Source organism: Hemibagrus wyckioides, linkage group LG20 (genome assembly GCF_019097595.1).
Source record: "Hemibagrus wyckioides isolate EC202008001 linkage group LG20, SWU_Hwy_1.0, whole genome shotgun sequence".
Classification (NCBI taxonomy): Eukaryota; Metazoa; Chordata; class Actinopteri; order Siluriformes; family Bagridae; genus Hemibagrus; species Hemibagrus wyckioides.
In genome coordinates this window covers 2,429,261-2,451,073 of record NC_080729.1, presented here as the reverse complement: position 1 = coordinate 2,451,073, position 21,813 = coordinate 2,429,261, and the positions used below count along the sequence as shown (strand labels likewise).

Sequence of the window (21,813 nt, the reverse complement as noted above, 5' to 3'; positions counted from 1 at the left end):
AAAAAATATTATTTTTATTATTTCAGAGTATGTGTATCTAATTAGTTTTTAAAAAAAAAAAAAAAAAAAAAGCTATTAAAAGAAATGAAGTAGCAGTCAGATTTAATTTCTAATCAGTTTATTTATTTATGAAATTTATTTGTAAAAATATACAGTACATTCTTATCAAAACAGCAGGTTTAATATTTCTACACAGAGAATTTATTTACAGAAAAACAATCTCATAAACAATATTCAGGATTGACAGACAAGAACATTTTAATTCCAACTGAATTACAGCAACACAGTACCTGCATGAACTTCAATTATTTAACGATTTGAACAGGTTTAGTTTCAGTCTCCATTAAAAAAGATTTTCCCCAAAGAGATTCCTGCAGAAGCACGTGTTCCTGCGTTTCTGCTCAAAACCTTCAGTGCAGCTTAGATCACAAACACTTCATACTACAGTCTCTTCACTTCTCCATCACCTCCTGGATTAATAGAACAAAATATACAATACACACGAAAAGAAACCTCTCTCACTCTCTGTTTCTCTCTCTCTCACTCTCTCTGTTTCTCTCTCTCTCTCTGTCTCTCTCTCTCTGTTTTTTGTTTTTCTCTCTCTCTCTCTCTTTCTCTCTCTCTCTCCATTTCTCTCAATCACTCTGCATTCACTCATTTAAAAAACATGACTTAATGATAAATGAATATTACTGAATGAGAGATGAAAGAGGAAGACAGCAGGAGCAGGAGCAGGTTAGATACAGTATTATTGACGGTAGTGTTGGGAAAAATTCCCAAAAAGTCTTTTTGCCATGTGTCATGTCATTTGACTCGTCTAACAGAGACACTTTGACTCTTTGCCTGGATTAAGATGTCTGACCTTTAGGAAAGGGGTTTTCAAATAAATACATAAATAAATAAATGATGGAGTGTGATCTATTTGGACTGCTCTTTCTGCTCTATTTGGACAGGATGTTTTAACCTTTAAATCTGATTTATTTAATAAATGCAACTGTGACATTTCAGATCAGTTCAGATGTTGATGAAGAGATTTCCAGTAAAGAATTTTGATTAAATTAAGTTGTGAGAGTAACGGTATTGCTGATAGTGAAGGAGGAGGAGGAGGAGAAAAAGAAGAAGGAGGTGGAGAAGAAGAAGAAGAAGAGGAATGAGGAGGAGGATAAAAAGAAGAAGAAGAAGAAGAAGGGGGAGAAAAAGAAGAAGGAGGAGGAGGAGGAGAAGGAGAAAAGGAAGAAGGAGGTGGAGAAGAAGAAGAAGAAGAGGAATGAGGAGGAGGATAAAAAGAAGAAGAAGAAGAAGAAGAAGGGGGAGAAAAAGAAGAAGGAGGAGGAGGAGGAGAAGGAGAAAAGGAAGAAGGAGAAGAAGAAGAAGGAGAAAAAGAAGAAGAAGAAGAAAGAGGAGGAGGACAAATAGCCCATGTGTGTGAAGACGTTAAATGACATGACCAACAAATCAGAGTTTGATAATTAGCCCACAGTAATCATCATAGTAATCAGGAGCTCTGTTTCTCCCATCTGGATGTATTTTGACAATTACGGCTGGAGAACACGTGTTTATGGCTTCTATAAAATATCAGCGTTTATAATACTGGTTAATGAAGCAGAACTAAGATATATATTTTTACATTTCTATTAATTATATCCATGATTTTTGCTCATCGAATGGATCAGAAGTGCCGGATTCTCTAAACTCCTCAACAGTCAGATTACACAATCAGAAGAAAACTTTCAGGTAAAATCACAATTAACATTTTTATCATTTTACAGGCAAGCAGCTAACACTTCAATTTGAAGAAGCCGTGTGGATCTTGCTTAAACGTAAGCAAGCTGGTAGATTGCAAAATATATATATATTATTCCTATTTACATATATTTATACAGGATTTCTTCCCGAGGCACAGCTTCTCTGAGGGTAAGTATAAATAATGTAGGTGCAGCAGGTGGCGTGGGTGGGAGGAGCAGGAGCCAGCCTCAGGGCTGCTGCTGGTACTGGCCCTCGGTGGCCGTGTAGAAGTCGTCCAGGACGCTCTGCATGTAGTCGAAGGTGGGACGGTCTTCGGGTTTATTTTTCCAGCAGGTGCCCATGATTTCATACAGTTCGGGGGGGCAGTTTTCAGGACGGGGCATCCGGTAGCCACGCTGCACTGAGGACATGACCTCACTGTTGCTCATTCCTAAAGAGAGAGACATGAAACAATTTAAACTTTCCATTAATCCATCCCCTGAGTTGTACAAAGTACACTATATTGCCAAAAGTTTTGGGACACCCTTCTAAATCATTGAGTTCAGGTGTTGTTTTTCAGGGGTTGGGCTCAGCCCCTTAGTTCCAGTGAAAGGAACTCTTAACAGGACTCCTTCCTGTTCCAACATGACTGCATATCAGTGACCAAAGCAAAGTCCATAAAGACATGGATGAGTGAGTTTGGTGTGGAGGAACTTGACTGGCCTGCACGGAGTCCTGACCTCAACGCCATAGAACACCTTTGGGATGAATTAGAGCGGAGACTGTGAGCCAGACCTTCTTGTCATCACAACATCAGTGCCTGACCTCACAAATGACTGCGCTTCTAGAAAGGAAGGGTCAAAAATTCCCATAAACACACTCCTAAACCTTGTGGAATGCCTTCCCAGAAGAGTCGAAGCTGTTATAGCCGCAAAAAGGGGTGGGACAACTCCATATTGCATTCATGTGCATGTAAAGGCAGGCATCTGAAAACTTTTGGCAATATAGTGTAGTTCAATGGAATGGGTAAAAAAAACCCGCTAGCCTTTGTTATTCCACTAGGGGGCAGAAGAGAGCAGTAAACATAGACTAGGAAGATGAAAATTTGAAATAAAAACGAGTTTTTCTAAGTTAACTATTAAGACCAGTTTTCATGGGACATAATAATAATCCCAAACAGTAATGAAGTTTATTTGAGTTCCAGGATGTAATATTTAAGAGAAAAGTCGAATAGAGTTGATATAAGAATTGTATCGTGATATGAAAAATACTCAACATACTCATATTTATCTCTTATTATTGTTTTCACAGTCATAAGAATTCCAGCCCCTTTAAAATGTGTCAAGGACATAGAAAGTCTCAAAGAACTTCTCATCGATCTGCTCTTGTAGTTGCTGCTCTCCTCCAGCAGAGGGCGATGCAGGGTTAAATTTCAAACTTCTAATACATCACTATTGTGAAATGAGTAACTGAATGTTAGACACGTAACTGAATGACAAAACACGTCTATTACCTGGATAAGGGATTTTCCCAAACGTGATTATTTCATAGATGAGAATCCCAAAAGACCACATGTCAGACTTAATGGTGAAGGAACCGTAATTTATAGCCTCCGGTGCGGTCCATTTGATGGGGAACTTTGCTCCTATAAGAAACACACAATAAACAATCAACACTGAACTCTTACACAGAAAGTCAGGCGTAAAGAGGAAAAGAAAAACTTCTCGGGCTGGGCCACTGAAACCTGCAAACAGAGAAGACCTTCCCTTACAGAGAAGTGTCTTCTGACCTTTGCCTGGATCACACACCCACATACCCACACACACACACACACCTTCTCTGGCCGTGTACTGGTCGTCCTCGATGATTCTGGCCAAGCCGAAGTCTGCGATCTTACACAGCAGGCTCTCAGACACCAGCACGTTGGCGGCTCTCAGGTCTCGGTGGATGTAATTCTTCTTCTCGATGTAGGCCATGCCCTCTGCTATCTGCACACAGCATCGAATAATAATACAAGCTCAAGTCTCAGTATATGAAGTGTAAAACCTCAAAGATGGTACTTGTTATCGTTTCTATAGTAACAGAGCCTGGCATGGCTTTATTAACATTAACATGAAACTTATCTCCAGCATTATTTACGTCAACGTGCGACTCTCTTTTAAACTCTCTTTAAGTTTTCTCTATTAACTTCAAGAGAAAGTAGTGGAATGACTCTTTATAGCTGCTAAGACATAACTTCATAACAATACGCTACACAAACTGTACAGTAAATGGATAAAAACATGGTTTTCGATTAGAATAAACACCTTCAGGGGCAATCACAGAAACTCTTATATGTATATCTGAAGTCTATACACTGACCAGGCATAACATTATGACCACCTGCCTACACTCATATCGCATTGGTCCCCCTTTTGCTGCCCAAACAGCCCTGACCCGTCCTGCACTGTGTATTCTGACCCCTTTCTATCAGAACCAGCATTAACTTCAATTTGATCAACAGTAGCTCGTCTGTTGGATTGGATCACACGGGTCAGCCTTCACTCCCCACGTGCATCAATGAGCCTTGACCGCCCATGACCCTGTCTCCGGTTCACCACTGTTCCTTCCTTGGAGCACTTTTGATAGATACTGACCACTGCAGACCAGGAACACCCCACAAGAGCTGCAGTTTTGGAGATGCTCTGATCCAGTGGTCTAACCATCACAATTTGGCCCTTCGTCAAACTCGCTCAAATCCTTACGCTTGTCCATTTTTCCTGCTTCTAACATCAACTTTGAGGACAAAATGTTCACTTGCTGCCTGATATATCCCACCCACTAACAGGTGCCATGATGAGGAGATACTCAGTCTTATTCACTTCACCTGGTCATAATGTTATGCCTGATTGGTGTAATGATTCTTTTGCGTGTGTGCTGTTCAACGCTCAGCGTCTATAAAAAGCCTCTGCCGAGAACTGCAAAGACTTATGACTGGACTGAACTTGTGTGAAATCTGTAACTATGCCGTGTCTCTTCGAATAAAAGAATAAATTTCCTGTAAAAACCACCGATTTACAGATAACAAAACTGGACTTATATACTGAATACTCGTCTTATTTAGAACCAAATCTAACCACGCTGCTTTATCTGAGATGAGCTGATGCAGTTGGGTCTGTTCATCAGAGTCATGAATAAAGTTTCTCTTCTCCTTCGGTGTCCCTCGTTCCCTCTCGGAAACGGGATGTACGAAAGTCCGAAGCTTGATTTCACAAAAAGCAACTCTAAGCACTTTTAGAGAAAGTGAAATTTAATGGAAAGAATGGTTTCTTGCTCTCTTTTTCCCTTCTTCCATCTTACAGAAAAATCCAACTCAAACCAAGGACACAAAATCAGGCGGTCAGGTTTATCCTTTAAAACTAATGAAACCGGATTATTTAAAAACCCGCCCTAAAATCGCCTAAAAGCTGAAAGTTTCTGTCTCCGGCATATGGAACACTTTCGTTTGTAATTTTATAAAGACAAACTTCACACCAAAGTATTGGTTCCTCTTTTTTTAATGGAAACAGTGACATCAGCGTTTCCAAACCCTGCACGCAAGCACAACCCAGATGCCCGATGTTACGACACGAGCGAAAAGAGGAAGAAGACAAAACTAAAATCTCTCCAGAGAGCCTTCAGAGCCTTATTTATTTTTTTTATTTTTTACCTGAGCAGAGAAATCGATCAGTTTGGGAAGCTGTAAATTGGAGCCTGTGCTGCTTTTCAAGAAATCCAACAAGCTTCCTGGAAGAGAAAAGGAGAAGACAAAAAAAAAAGAGAGAGAGAAAAAAAACAAAAAAGCATGAATTTTTACATCACACGGCTAATAACATCATCATCATCAACATAATACACCGATCAGGCATAACATTATGACCACTGAGAGGTGAAGTGAATAAGACTGAGTATCTCCTCATCATGGCACCTGTTAGTGGGTGGGATATATCAGGCAGCAAGTCCTGCCTGATATATTAGTATCAAATTAGTATCAAGTTATATCATTATATAAGTTTTGTCCTCAAAGTTGATGTTAGAAGCAGGAAAAATGGACAAGCGTAAGGATTTGAGCTAATTTGACGAAATTGTGATGGATAGACCACTGGATCTCCAAAACCTCAGCTCTTGGGAGGTGTTCCCGGTCTGCAGTGGTCAGTATCTATCAAAAGTATCCTTTAAGGCCTCGACGGGTCAGGGCTGTTTTGGCAGCAAAAGGGAAAAGGGGAGCGACACAATATTAGGCAGGTGGTCATAATGTTATGGCTGGTCGGTGTATATTATTATATACACAAGGAATGAAAATGCCAGGAATATTGATTGATCAGTTGATTACAGTGACATTTTCCCCTCATTAAAGACAATTTAAATCATTTTTATCTGTTTATAGTTACATTTCATGATAAGTTTCTGTTCTTATTTACGTTATTGCAGCTATTAACACTCCTTTTTCCCCCCGCAGTTTGTCTTGTCATGCGATCAAGAAACCAGGCAGAAGTTTAAACTCCTCTGTCCTGGAGATGTCCAGCCTTAAGTCTTTAAATCTGATACAAAGCACTGAGACTGGAGACTCCTTCCATAAAACATTGCCTTACAGAAATCTTCACTATATCACCGATCTGGTAAACGAGCCGTTACTATGGAAACGACAGCGTTACAGAACGTGCACATTATTAAACCTTGGACTAATATCAGATTTGAGAATTCTTTGGACATTATTCTGATGATTTGCTAGGTGTTTTTAACTGAAGTGTGTGTGTCCAGCAGTACCGTTAGCCATGAACTCTGTGATGATGTAGATGGGCTCGATTTTGGTGACCACGGCGTACAGGCGGACGAGTCGCTCGTGCTGGAGCGTCTTCATCAGGTTCGCTTCCTCCAGGAAAGCCTCCACTGACATGGTGCCGGGCTTCAGCGTCTTCACCGCCACCTTCGTGCTGTTGTTGTAATACGCTGTGAAAACACGAGCATTCTCAGAGGTCACAGTCTTATCTTAGGGTCAGAGTCGGTTTTTAGCTTTAGACAAAAGATGGACAGAAACGCTGACAGCAGCTGGGGAGTTCCTGCCTGTTTTAGCTGAGTTACAGGAATTCAAGACAAAAAGCCGGCTACTTTCTGTCTCTTTCCGCTTTTAAGAATGTTCTTGGTAAAAAAATAAGACGCACACACACACACACACACACACACACACACATACACACACTCCCTTATTTCTCAACACTGGTGAGTCAAGATAGAGAGATATAGTACGTTTAGCACATGTATAATGTTGTCATATCTCAGAACATTCTGGGAAATCATGACCTCCTACCCCACGCTTTCCCTGTACACACACCCGTTCCTGCAACTAGCTAGCTAGCATAGGATTGTAGCACTGGGTCTCTTTATAGGTTATAACAGATCTTTAACTCTCCATTTCTTATCCAGAATAATATTATCCAGTTATTCAATCACTAACAGCAGATATATACAGAATTACACGAGTGTCGTAACTGACAAACGAGCTAATTTAAGCACAATGAATAGGGGCCCAAGCGCCAAGTGGAGCTGATTGCAGGAAGTCGGATCTATCGATTCAGCCACCTGCAGGTTTTAGAGCTGGCATTGCACCGGTAGCACATGTCATGAGGAAACATCTTGAAGCCTTGAGTTCCATTTGTATATTTGCAAAGTCGACCACTTCCTGCAATTCATCACGCCTGCCAAGAGGGAAGAAGCGGAGAGAATAATGATGGAAAAATAAATGCGAATGCAAATCCACCGCCAACCACACCACAGCTTCCTTCTGTGATCTTCCTGATAAGTGGTGATGGTGGCAGGCGATCGGCTCTGAGGTTTCAATTAGCAGCAGGAGACATTTAACTAGCTGACGGCTGTGTGTGTGTGGCTCAGAGTCGAAGCTAGTATGAAGCATGGACAACATACAGGATGTAAAAGACGTTTAAAAGGTAAAATGAACCAAATGAAAGCTCCAGATCTGATGCTCCACTAAAGACGCGGTTACATAAGTTGTTTATTAGGTTATGAAACTGGGCTAAAATAGGTAACAGTTCCTGTATTCTATGATCCTGAGGTTAAACATCTCAACTTACCCATCCACACCTCTCCAAACTGCCCTGCCCCGAGCTTCTTCACCATCTTGATGGACTCTTTCGAGATTTCCCAGGCATCTTTATCCCACGGTTTCTGGGCTTTGGGCCTTTCGCATGGCTTCTCGAGTTTACGACACAGCCCATCTGATTGCTCTGAGTCAAAACAGAAATAAACCCTCAGAAAAAAGGGAAGTGCTGCTGTTGCCGTGGCTACAGAAACAGAACACAGCCAATTCAAGGCTAAAGGTTGTTATAAATCAAAGCTGGTTTATTGAAGTGTTACCTACTGTGATAATGATGGATCATTTTCTTAATATCCGGGAATGTGATTTTGGGGGAAATGTAGTAGCCGCCGTTGTCCATACTCCGGATTTTGTAATGCTTCACAATGTCTGAACCCTGAGGACCGCCGTCTCGGATGGACAGCGAGTAGCTTCCTGTGAAAACGAATGTCAGAAAATGTTCTGTGAGCGTGTACATCATCTACTGGAATAACGTAATATAAATGTATGCTAGTTATGCGCCACGCTTTGGGATGCCGAATGAGTTATTGATGAATTATTCATAATTTTCCATCATATCTGAGAGAAATGTCGATATTCCTGACTGTGTTGTCTCTTTTTCTTCATCACCAGACCTTTGTATTATCTAGACCTACACCATAAGGCTCAATCAGGGGCTAGCTTACAAAAAAAATCTCACCACATATCTTTGTAAATGATCACTGCAGTGTAATTTTAGTCATATAGAGATTTCTACTATGTTGATGTTCCTGCTTTCAGCTTTATCATTAGAGCTTCATAAGCTTTTATATCTCTACACACTGTCATATGAAAAACCTATCAGCTAGCTAAATCACCAGGCTCAGTCCATACCTGGCTTAAAAATATGGAAAAAAACTCCCAAAATTATAAATACATATTGCATAGAACCAGCTCAAGCCTTTTTCTGTTGTTGAAAATTAGCACTGAGGTATAAACCTTTGGATGTCTCGCTCTCTCTGATGAGGTAAGAACCGGGTTTGTTAGCCGGTGCTAGCAGTTGTCGCTCTGCATCTTTTCTTGTGATGTCTTTGAAGAACCATCTGAAAAGCAGGAAGAAATGAAGAAACAAATAAATAAATAAATGGCACGCCAGGAAAAAACAAGCTCACACATAAAAAGCTAATCCTTTGTTAGCGAAATGAAGCAGAATCCCTTAATAGTTTCTGCTGGGAACCATTTCTCGAGACCAAACAAAGAAACCTTAAGGGTTTTGAATTTAACATTTTTAAAGAGTGTAACATTATTAATAGTAGCTCATATTAGCGGGCCTGAACTGTTTTTAGCATAGACACACAATGCTAAGTTATAACAAGATAAAAACAGCAGAGTAAACAGTTGTAGGATGCTAGTGAACGTGTTATAGCGCTTACTCCTCCGTCTCCATGGTGTCCACCTGGGCGACGTAATTTGATGGAATGAAACCTTCTTTCCTTGTGCTCAGAGATTTTGCCTTCCACCATTCGCCGTGTCTGCAGAATGATTAAAAAAAAATGAATAAAAAGATCGCTAACACTGGAGACTCTGTCTATAAATAATAATAAAATATACATCTCTTTAAAGAATAAAAGATTCTGATTTTGTCTGTTTATCGTTAGATCATGCTGAGCATCCGCCATTGAAATGGGCTGTTACTATGGAAACGGTAACAAGCTCATTAACATCCATCCATCTTCTATACTCGCTTTATTCCTAAGTAGGGTCACGGGGATCTGCTGGAGCCTATCCCAGCACACATAGGGTGAAAGGCAGGGGTACACCCTGGACAGGTCACCAGTCCATTGCAGAGCCACACATATAGACAGACAACCACACACACTCACTCCTATGGGCAATTTAGAATTACCAATCAACCTGTTGTTGGACTGGGAGGAAACCGGAGTACCCGGAGTAAACCCACACAGGCACAGGGAGAACATGCTTCAACACCACACAGAAAGGCCCCTGTCTGTTCAAACCCAGGATTCGAACCAAGGACCTTCTTGCTGTGAGGCAACAGTGCTAACCGTGGCTAACTAAGCCACCGTGCTGCCTGCTCATTGATACACGTCTGCTATTTAAGGAATCAACACCTTCTGACCAATCAGAATCATGAATATCTCCATGGACAGCAATTAAAGGAACATTAAGCCATTTAGAGATACGTCACACTGTACACTTACTCCTCCAGAACTTTCAACTTCTCCCCCTTCTTGAATCCCAGGTCATCCTGGTGGATCGCCTCGTACGGGTACAGAGCCACCACTATTTTGCCCTGTTCGTGTTGCTCTTTGGGAGAAAATAAAAATTAGTTTATTAAATAATCCCTGAGCCTTTTTTCTTAATAAAAAGGGACATACTAAACATTAGTAGCAACATAGCAGCCATGTCAAACCTTCCATTTGTTGGAATCTCTGCCCAGGAAGGAGTCCTGATGGAGGAGCATTATTCTGCAATTAGAGAAGCGAGAGTGAGAATCTCAGTGTGTAAGGATGTTTTGAAAGGTGTTTTTGTTTGTTTTATTGTGTTCACTGTAGCTTTGGAGAAAGAAGATGAGAATATGAACAGCAATCATTGTGTTATAAAGATTCATTTCAGTAAATCTAATCTAAAAAAGCAAGCTAGGTTAGTGGGTTAGCTACCTAATGCTAGTGGACGCTAACCGATGCTAGCATGTAATGGTTTACAGTGTGTGTGTGTGTGTGTGTTGGGTGACAATACCCTTACAGAACAGTCACACATTACTCTTCACCTATTTTTGTGGTTGCTTTTATTTTATTTTGTGTTTGTTTTTGCCTAACCTTCAACAGCCTAACCTTCACACATATTTTCATCACATTTAAAATTAATTGGGAGAGATTTTTCTGTCAGAATATTAAAACAGAAACTACATTAAAAACACTGCAAAGCAAAACACTTGAAAGAGTTAGAGTTAACTGAAAGAGTTAAGTGTGAAGCTCTTTAATAGAAACATGTTCACTCAGTTCTTATCTGTAATATACGTATAATATTTTCACAACTCATCCCTGTGACATTCATGAGACTGATAAACGACTGTAGAAGTGTCAGCTAGAGTGAGAAGACTTTTCCCGTCCTGACTCACTACTTACTATAGTATGGGGTTTAGGGGAGGTTGGATCTCTCACATATACCGTTTTTTCAGGCTGGACAGGCTCACGCTTCTTCACACCAAACGAACCTCCACTCTGCCCCTCAGCAGGCTTGGATTTTTTACAGCCCATGGTTTCTGTCAGGGGAAGAGACGAAGAGAGCAAGTCAGGAGACACACCTTGAAGTGACACTTCAGATTCAATCGATCTTCACACCATGGTTAGATCTGACAGGTTAGACACGTTTAGGTGCTATTAGGCTAATATACACTATATTTCCAAAAGTTTTGGGACGTCTGCCTTTACATGCACATGAATGTAATATGGAGTTGTCCCGCCCTTTACAGCTATAACAGCTTCAACTCTTCTAGGAAGGCTTTCCACAAGGTTTAGGAGTGTGTTAATGGGAATTTTTGACCATTCCCTTTCTAGAAGCGCAGATGTTAGATGAGAAGGTCTGGCTCACAGTGTCCACTCTAATTCATCCCAAAGGTGTTCTGTGGGGTTGAGGTCAGGACTCTGTGCAGGCCAGTCAAGTTCCTCCACACCAAACTCACTCATCCATGTCTTTATGGACCTTGCTTTGGTCACTGGTGTGCAGTCATGTTGGAACAGGAAGGGGTCATCCCCAAACTGTTCCCACAAAGAGCATGAAATTGTCCAAAATGTCTTGGTATGAAGCTGAAGCATTAAGAGTTCCTTTCACTGGAACTAAGGGGCCGAGCCCAACCCCTGAAAAACAACACCTGAATACAATGATTTGGAGGAGTGTCCCAAAACCTTTGGCAATATAGTGTAGCTAACATAGCTACCAGATTAGCACTGGGTCTAAATTCTTTTCAGGAAATAGCAGAAAGGATAAAAAAGTCATTGTGTGTGTCTTGAGTTGTACTGATGTCCCAGCTACCCGATATTCCCGACTAAGACTCAGGATCACGACAGATCGGGATAGAACTCTTACTTATAATAGTGATGGCATAAATAAATAATTAAATATCTTTGATAAGAGATTTTTTAAAACAAATAAACAGCTACCAGGGATGTTCTTATTTTAATGTAAATATTTAATACATTAAAAATTAATTTAAATAAATTAAAAATACAGTCATACAGATTAAAACATATGATATTTATCTCATGCTATAATATTTTTATTTTAATTCCCTAATGTGAATTATAAAGCATTTTCCCCCAGTAAGTTTAGAAGATTATTTCCCTCTTTTTTTTTAGTTTGAGAAATGTATAATATTTTTGTCATTTAATAATGAAATTAAAATCATTCAGAAATAATGAATAAACATCTTTATCTTGTCTTTTACTGAACCATAAAAGAAATCTAAGTGACCTCCTTTTGTTCATGTTCAGAGAAAGGTGGTTGTGACGATCTGAACAGTTAACAGCTAATCTGGTGGCGATAAATTTACATGACTTCCATTATCCTATAGCTTCAGTGCAAAGCTAAAGAAGAGAAGCACACGTTTTAGGTAATTATTCCCATTAAAGAGCGAACACGGAAAACCTTTTACGCTATTATTAGTTGAACAATCACTTTTACGCTTCCTCTAAATATTGCTCTCTTATTTAAAGACCAAACTGGGTGAAAATAGATACACTGCTCAGTCTCAGGTGTTTACACTGAATACACACTGGCTTGAGAGTTTACCCATATACACACACACACACACACACACACAATCGAGATTAGGTTCTTGAGGTAAAATAAGACACCAGGAGTGAGTGATGGTGTGGTGAATCTGGTGATTATTTCCCAACCTGTATTACACTTTCAGGAAATCTTCGCTTAAAGAAAGCCCCTAAGCCCCGCTCTGTTTATCAATTAATAGACGCCGCTTTTAATCAGTAACTAATACAGGCCAGGAGAACTGAGGCAGGGTGACCTACCATGTATAAACCTACAACAATAGGTATGTGGCATTAAACGGTTATTTTACTTCCTCCTGGGGGGAAAAGAATAACCTCCTTCTGGGAGAAAAACAAGAATCTCAAACAGTTCTGACTAAATTCTTTCATTCTTTCTGCTCTACCACTCACAGGAGAAGGCCAAAGTCCAACCTGATTGGCTCGGGCTTGCTTTTCCTCATCAACCATTACGACAGAGCTAATGACGACACCACACCCTACGCTCGCTGACCGTTCTATTAAGAAAACCCGTAAATCTGTACATTCATGCAATAACCTGCCAGTTATCAGGCTGTCAGTCATGGGGCTGGGGAGGAAGGAAGATACAGGTGAAGAGCTTCAGTTAATGTTCACAAAACTCATGGACGGGGGAAATCGTAAAGGCTTTGCTGGTGCCAGACCGGCTGGCTGGTCAGAGATTTCTAGAAACTGCTGTGATGTCTCACAACAAACAAACAAGAAAAAAAAATGAAAAGAAAGTCAGAAAAGCATAATTCAAAAATCAGCCTTTTTTTGTCTAGATTTGGTGCCTAATGTTTTTAATGATAAATGTTTAATAAAATAAATAAATAAATAAATAAGTGAGACAAAAATTTCAAAAATGGATTAAAGTGAAACTTTTTTCCTCCAAAAAAAGAAGAAAAGCATAAATCGAAAATGAGACATTTTTTATTTTATTATTATTATTATTATTTTATTTTATTTATTTTATTTTATTTTACATTTTTAACTGTCTAGATTTGGTGCCTAATGTTTTTTAATGATCAATGTTTGATAAAAAAAATTGAAAAATAAATAAAAAATAAGTGAGGCAAAAACGTCAGAAATAGATTGAAATTATTTTGGAAATTTCCTCCCAAAAGAAGAAAAGCATCAGTCAAAAATCAGCCTTTTTTTAAAATTATTAATTGTCTAGATTTGGTTCTAAATGTTTTTAATGATCAATGTTTCAGAAATCAGAAATGGATTCATGACTTTTTTCCTCATACTTTTATTACCATATGAAGGAATTTATTAAGATGAATTGTTCTCACACACACACACACACACACAATAAACCCTCATATTCCGAGAAACATGAAGTCATATCTCGCAAGTCGTTCATTAAGATTAATGACCTTTCTGATAAAAATCCCGCTTTTTGTGACGTTCACATTCTTTCACTGATTAAAAACTAGCTAGCTAGAACTAGCGTACTTCACCCAAAGTCACTAAGAATAAAAATGACAGCAAAACGTAAGTAAAAAAATGTTCTCATAAAATTAAATGCGACCACTTCCTTATGCAGGATCAGCTTCATGTCACAGCTGTATGTAAGTTTCAGCCACTGCAGAGGTTTCAGATAGAAAACAGTCTTCAAGAAGGAAGTCTTCAAGAAGCCCCTAAATGATATTATAATTAGAACACATTTAGAATCAAACCGCACACAGACAGGACGCAAAAGAGAGACTTTAGAGACTTCATTCTGTTACGTGCAGGATTGTAAATCCCTCGTGTGAGAAAAGAAGAAGAAGAAGAAGTAGGATGCAACATTTGGTCAAATCTGGTTAATGAGCTTTTTGTAATATTTCCATTACTATAGAATCAAAAAGGTTGTACTAAATCCATCCATTTTCTATACCTACTTTATTCCTAATTAGGGTCACGGGGATCTGCTGGAGTCTATCCCAGCACAGATTGGGTGAAAGGCAGGGGTACACCCTGGACAGGTCACCAGTCCATCACAGGGCCACATATAGACAGATAACCACACACACTCACACTCCTATGGGCAATTTAGAATTACCAATCAACCTAATGTACATGTTTTTGGACTGTACGAGGAAACCGGAGTACCCGGAGTAAACCCACGTACAGGGAGAACATACAAACTCCACACAGAAAGGCCCCTGTCTGTTCAAACCCGGGATTCGAACCCAGGACCTTCTTGCTGAATTAGTTTAGCACCAAGTCTTGATGAATTGCTACAGGGTCTGAATTTGATGCTTGACCATGGATCAGGAGTTCAGGCTGGTTGGGGTGGTGTAACGGTGTGGGGAATTTGTTCACATATACATCACTGCACAGTGAAATTCTTTCTTCGCAATCCCTGGAGGTTGGGGATCAGAGCGCAGGGTCATAATGCAGTGCCCCAAGAGCAGGGTGGAATTGGGGGTCTTGCTCAAGGGCCCAAACGGTGGCAGCTTGGCAGTGCTGGGGCTTGAACCCTGATCTTCCTGTCAACTACCCAGAGCCTTAACCACTTGAGTCACCATGACCAGAGACCCATCACTTGTACTCGAACCTTACTGTAGTCGTGTTGTGAAACTCGAAAAGGACACCATCGGGGAATTTGACTTTTTTTTCACGAAAGCAATCGCCCAATGAGTTAAAAACCTAAACCTAATGAGCTTTCACCCAGAACACACCCACAAGAGCACAGCTCTCGGCTCTGCACACAGGAATCGAGAATCCCGTGCACTCATCTACCAGCATGTGACACCCTGCTGAATTCCTTCCTGTATCACTGCCAGGTTAAAGATCTTGCCGCTCTCTCTTCTGTGGTTGATGCTGTGGTTAAATGTCTGACTTTATGTTTAACGCTTTCATTTTGTGTCAAATTGATGGTTCTTCGTTTTTTTCTCTCTCTTTGTATGGCCTACTGTAATATGTGCAGGTTACGCATATTTACATGCAAATCTTGTGTCGCTTAGCAACCGCTGACCTTGTTTCCTCCATACTGACGCATCCGTTCTAGCAACCTGTGACCTTATTTCCTTCTCACGGGGAAAAAAGTGGCAAAATGTCCAGTTATATATGAGGCAGTGTGTCAGTCGTGAGGTATAGCTTTCATTTGCATGTCATCGGTAATAACATGGTTATTACGGTGCTTATATCATTCTTTAATATATTAATTACTGTGCCTTTTGTGTTAAATGTTTTACAGTCATTTGTGCTAGTTATATATATATTATATATATATATATATATATATATATATATATATATAAAATCCAGCCACATCCAAATGTTCTGTATTTCTGGGTAAATAATTCAGATGTGCGTGCCAGAGGTACGATCAGCTGGATAGTAAAAAAAAAAGTGAGACTGTATTTATAGAAAGTCATCAGGAAGCTTGTAGCGAGCCGTAAGGGCAGGCAGAACAGAGTGCTTGACAGTGTAACAGGCCATTCGAAGCTGCGTACTTCCTCCTCTGACCATCTTCTGTGTGGTTTTCTGTTCAACAGGAAGGAGTGATCAGAGCAAGAGAGCCTGCAACTCAGCGGTTAAAGCTCATAAGTTAGCCTAGTGCACAGTGCTAGCCACAAAAGGGGCTCAAATGTGCGAATGAGATCATCATTGTTATAGCTCTAACTGGCTATTTTATTTTAATATTTTTTTTTTTTGACCTTTTTTTCAGCTTGACTCACAGATACAGGAATGATATAGAAAGTTCCTTTTTATTTTATAATGTTTATTATACTGCTAATAATAGTAATAATAATATTTAGACTCAAACTCCAGGACTTTGTACACACCCTTTAGTTAATTATTACCCTAAAACAGCATGTTTTATTCCTCACACAAGGGGCTTGTATCCATCCAAGCAGAAAGTACCTTCAACTCAACAACAATTGGTTGAAAATAAACTATCAGACCTGACCTTGTACCTGACCTTGAGAGCTCACATTTCAGTTGTGTAATTGTTTTGTAGTTCTGAAATGTCACTCACACACATAAACAAAAGCTCTCTATTGCACTCACACCTTTTCTCGTCGGTCACTATGAGAGAACCCTTTCACTTTCAATCAGAAGCAACTTTTAGGAAACTCCCAATCAACAACTTTCCGAAGCGTCAGAGGTCCACTTTAGAGCTTCTTCCAAAATATAGACATATAGTTCGAGAAGATTCCAATTAAAAGCCCTTTTAGGAAGTGTAGAAATGACAAGCGGCCAAATACAGACATAAGAGCTTACTTAAGAACCCACCACCATCCCCAATGAATACTTCCATGTTAAATAAATTTAACAAAAACCACAATCATGTAAAGTCTAGAAATGGGGCCGAGAACATACCACCATCCACATGAAGACTTCCAAGTTAAATAAATTTAAGGAACAACACAAACCACAATCATGTAAAGTCTAGAAATGGGGCTGAGAACATACCACCATCCACATGAAGACCTGAGTTCCAAGTTACATACATTTTAAGGAAGAACGCAAACCACAATCATCTAAAGTGGGGCTGAGAACCAACCACCATCCAATCCAGCTAGAAACTAAAGAGTTCCGTGTCTGAGAGGTTTCAAAGTCAATTCAGGATTAAAATGAAACAAAGGAAGCTTTCAGATAGCCAAAGAACCAATAAGGAACCCATTTGAGGAGCTTTATGAGGAATTCTCTTCTCTTATGACCTGAACTGCTGCCTTCTAAAACCCAGTATTTTAATCTTTAGTCAGATTTTAATACACTGCTGCTACACAATACCATCAGAGTCCATCACAGTCTCAATTTCTGCATTTTTATGTTCACAAAGCTCTAAGAGGTTTTTCCTTTTTTTCATAATTGTTTATATATATATATATATATATATATATATATATATATATATATAAAGAGACCAAAGGCAGACTGTTTCTTCCCGTAAGAACACTAATGTGCTAGTTTGCTAGTTTTACTTCCTCAAAAACCTCTTTCTCGGTCTTCCTTTTACGACCCATAACACAGTACTGTCCTGAGCGATATCTAACACATCTGCCATTGAATTTGACTAATTCACTGACCGGTCAGGGACAACGTCTGCTAAATCCGACTTATTAAAATTCAATTGTAGAGGACGTAGAGCAAGAGGAAAGGGAACAGAACAAAATAAAAATGCTCATGGAAGTGAAAGAAAAACCTCTGTCTATTCTAGCGTACCTAAAATAACCAGGGCCACTTCCTGTTCAAAACATTCCTATCACCTCGATCGGTACACTGAGATTCTCTCAGGACAAAACGTTGATTACGGTTTAATCGAGGGACCTATTTTGGAAAGCCAGAATTATCGATCGTCCTAAAAAAAGGAGCATCGGTCAGTCTATGTGTGTACTCTGGAATGTGACCTCTGGAATTATGATGCAAGACGCATGAAGGTTGCACTATATTAACTGTATTTATAAATCGCGATACTCACGTGCTTGGATTAGGGGTTTTATTTTTAATACGTAAGGAAGGAGTCTCCAGTTTCGGCGCTTTTTCACAGTCAGAAGTGTGATTTTTCCGACATCTCAACGTCTCACACTTTTCTCGTTTCGTCGTTTCTCAGTAACGTCATGAACTGTGTCTTAGTTACATCCGGAGTATCTGTGAACGCAATGAATGCGATAAAACATGCAACATGCATGGATGCACCCATAGGAAACTAATCAACTTCAACTCCAGCAACCTTTCATTGATTATTTTCCTCAAACATCTGGAACAGCGAGCGATTTTTTTCCATACTTCATACTACAACACTTAAAGATATTTTTAGAACAATACGTTCGATCATTACGACTCAGAAACAGTGTGGTTTAAGAAGTTCAGATGATGAGAAGATTGTGTGAATGACAAATGTGATGACAAATGTGATGAGAGGACCATGACGCTTTTACCCTCATCAGGTGTGACGGACCGAACGTTAATTATAGAGGATCGTTTTTCAGAAAGGGTTCCAAACAGAAACCTTTTTACTAATCAAAGGCACAGTAAGGTAGCAGCTTTCAATGAAACTGAGTAAACATCTCACGATTTTGGTTACAAATCACCAAAAATACACACTTTGAAGTACAGCCTTCTTCACTTTTTACACTAAAGAACCTACTCTGTTTCCTCTAATAGCCGCTAGGAAGTGGCTTTCAGCTGTGTTCATCTGGGAAAACCCTGAAAACTCGTTTTTTGTCATTCAGAAAGTTCCAAGCTGACTTCTTTAGGGACACTAATTTTTGCTTTTATTTTGAAGAGCACATTTTCCAGACACACATTGATGCTGTTCATTAGGCTAAAAGAAATCATTTTAGACCATCAGCCAATTCACTAAATCTCAACTCAATCTTTAAAGATTAAGATTTCTGGTTTGAAAGATGGGAAAATGCTCAAGGTTCTAAGTGTCTTCTTTTGAACAGAAGGTTCTAGTAATCTGAATAGATCTAATGTAGGGATGGAAGCCGAACCCTTTGGTCTTTGGACAGAGTTTCTGTTTTTTACGCCATGTAAAAGTTGACTCGCTGTAAACCAGCTTGTCTTTCAGCAAGCCTGAGGAAGTCGTGTTCTCACCTAACGTAAATATTTTGAAAGATATCGCAGTGATTCTCAACGATCTTCAAAAATGTAGTCAGACTGGTGGAAGTTACGCTTATTTATGCAAAAGTGTCTCCAAACTGTCGTCATAAATGTTATGTTATTTGTTATGAAGTGTTAGAAATGATTGGTGTTGGAAAGCTCAAAACAAGTTAATAACTAAAAAAAACAACAACCTGTAAATAAAATCAATTTTGATTCATAATAAACATGTTTCTAATAGATCGAAAAAAAAAAGAAAAAAAAAATACAACAAAAAATTTATTCTATTGCATCTACTTAATGTTCAGGAAATTAGACGTTTACGTCCCTGCTTAGAAAATGTATACGAACTAATAAATCATATCGATCGGTCAGTGAAGGCAGAAAAACTTTTAATAATTAAAAAAAATTAATAATAAATGACTTTTTTAACTCTAATACGTCGCTTTAATTACTGTTCATCATCAAAAAAGTAAATATATTTACTTTTAGCACAAAAATAGAGCAGTGACAGATCATTGGAGCACTGAAACACACACACACACACTCTTTAACTAATATCTAATACATCTCTGAGCTTGACAATGAAAACTTTAGGATCTTTAAAGTATCTTTTTTTAGCGACTCCACCATAACAATAGTCTATACTGGGCCATAATAAAGCCTGCTTTTAACCTCCTGTCTTTTATAATAAATACAGAAATAAATAAATAAATAATGAAGTTGCTCATTACGTGTCCGTGGGATAAAGTGCAGCTCTTCCTTTTCTAGCTCAGAAAAAAGCACAAAGTTCCGCACAAAAATGTTTGTAGGTTTGAGGAAAGGTGTGAAATAAGTGTGAAAGAGAGCAGACGAACCGGAGAGGTGTGCAGATGAAGAGTTCCAGCGCAGTTAAAAGGCGGATCTGGGTTTTTTGGGAGCTGCGCCTCATTGAGCCGCACCGGAGCGATAAAGAGGAACTTCTGCGCGCGCTGTTGTTTTCTGTTACTCTGCAACTTCCGGGTAAATTCATCGGTTTCTCATATTTGCATAATAGAGCAAAGCGCGAGCGCTGGGTCTGAGATCCCACGTGTTCACCAGGGTTACTTTACTTACTTTAGGCAGGGATCAGGTTACACTGAAGCCTACTGCACCCCCCCCCACCCCAGACACACACACACACACACACACACACACACAGTTTCATTCAGCTTCATAACTAGCTTAATAATAATAATAATAATAATTATAATAATAATAAAATTATCATTTAAAGGATTTTATTATTATTATTATTATCATACATATCAATAATAATAATAGTTAAATTTTTTATTAATATTTTATTGATTTTTTATTGGTATTATTTATTGTTATTATTATTATTATTATTCACGCTCAATTACTCGGAGTAATCGCTTTACTCTGGTGAATCCGGAGCATATCCCAGAAACAATTGCATGTTTGCAGTAATACACACTAAAGAGGACGCCGATGTCCATAATCCATCTCATGACACCACACTCATGTTCACACACTCCTTCACGGCTAGAGGCGATTAAACACACACAGTTCATCTACAGACATGCTTTTAGGAGGCCGAGAGAAACTGGAGAACCTGGAGGAAACCCACAACAAGGACACGTGTCCAGAGAACATACGGTCAGTCACCTGACTCCAGGGAATTGGAGCTCTGAAGATAAACGGTTCTTTGGGTCATCCTTCTTCAAGGCTTATAACAGAGAGGTGCTGGAGTTCCTGGTTCAACCTGGAGGAACCCGTTTTTTAATAGGAGCACAAAACCTGGTCATCACACAGCATTAAAAATTCAAATCAAATAGAAAGAGTCATGATTTCTACATGATAACTCTTTTATTAGATCTTCCAGTACCAGTACAGATGAGTGGAATTTTCAAGCCCCCGACAGAAGAGTCAGACATTTCCTTTCATTTCATTTCCATTTTCCACAGCCATTTATTTTTTCGATTCATCAGATCTATTTTGACTCATTCCGATATTTTTACTCATTTCCATAATAGTTCCCCATGTCCTGCTGCCACGCCCGGTTCTACTGTTTACTTTTGGGGTGGATTTTTTATTTAAATGGAAGAGAAGTAGAAGAAATGCAAAACTGCAACCTCAAAGATTTGACTGAAATTTTAATAGTCAGTGATCAAGAGTTGAAGAAAAACATGAAAAAACTATAACAAGTACTCACCTTGAAGACACACACACACACACACACACACACACACACACCCACACGTTGCCACTTTGTGTGTAACATTAGCCATGTTATTCTCTACAGAGTGTAGACTTCGGGGACGTTGGTATTTTTATCTACATTTACTGAGAAGAGACTCTAAATATCTGACACAATGGCTGCTATTGTGTTGCTGGGATGTACGGGATTAAAACACTGTTTTAGAAGATTTGCCTGCACACACACACACACGGTCACATACATGGTCAGCAACACACACACACACACACACACAGTCACATACACGGTCAGCAACACACACACACACACTTGCTCTTTCTCACATACACTCTCACCCCCACACACATGCACTCGCACACACACACACACTCTGATGTACACACACAATCATGCGCACACACTCAGTCTCACACACACTCTTACACGCACGCATACACTCATGC

The 21,813-nt window shown here is 39.3% G+C and overlaps 1 protein-coding gene across 6 annotated transcripts; it reads right to left on the bottom strand.

Annotated features, from left to right (window-relative positions):
* Positions 1-513: 513 nt before the first annotated feature.
* On the bottom strand, positions 514-20,178 carry lyn (LYN proto-oncogene, Src family tyrosine kinase). Of its 6 annotated transcripts, none has more exons than XM_058418743.1 (14): positions 20,025-20,154; positions 18,041-18,210; positions 11,005-11,099; positions 10,248-10,302; positions 10,036-10,141; positions 9,247-9,345; positions 8,813-8,916; positions 8,120-8,269; positions 7,833-7,985; positions 6,511-6,693; positions 5,414-5,490; positions 3,560-3,713; positions 3,239-3,370; positions 514-2,176 (listed from the first exon to the last, which is right to left on the bottom strand). In XM_058418743.1, the coding sequence occupies exons 3-14, from the start codon at positions 11,092-11,094 to the stop codon at positions 1,974-1,976; spliced, it is 1,506 nt and encodes a 501-aa protein (XP_058274726.1). In that variant the 5' UTR covers positions 11,095-11,099; positions 18,041-18,210; positions 20,025-20,154; the 3' UTR covers positions 514-1,973. The 6 variants fall into 6 exon arrangements, with proteins under 6 accessions (XP_058274726.1, XP_058274723.1, XP_058274722.1 ...); XM_058418740.1 differs by having other exon boundaries at positions 10,963-11,099; positions 20,025-20,153; XM_058418739.1 differs by lacking the exon at positions 18,041-18,210 and having other exon boundaries at positions 10,963-11,099; positions 20,025-20,178.
* Positions 20,179-21,813: the final 1,635 nt, after the last annotated feature.

What these genes read in the sequence shown, in the direction of transcription:
- lyn (XM_058418739.1), bottom strand. Translation starts at nt 11,094, where the DNA reads ATGGGCTGTAAAAAATCCAAGCCTGCTGAGGGGCAGAGTGGAGGTTCG. An exon ending in GAGATTCCAACAAATGGAAG is followed by an intron (nt 10,142 to 10,247) that starts GTTTGACATGGC and finishes TTTCTCCCAAAG; the next exon opens with AGCAACACGAACAGGGCAAA. An exon ending in TGATCGATTTCTCTGCTCAG is followed by an intron (nt 3,714 to 5,413) that starts GTAAAAAATAAA and finishes TGCTGTGTGCAG; the next exon opens with ATAGCAGAGGGCATGGCCTA.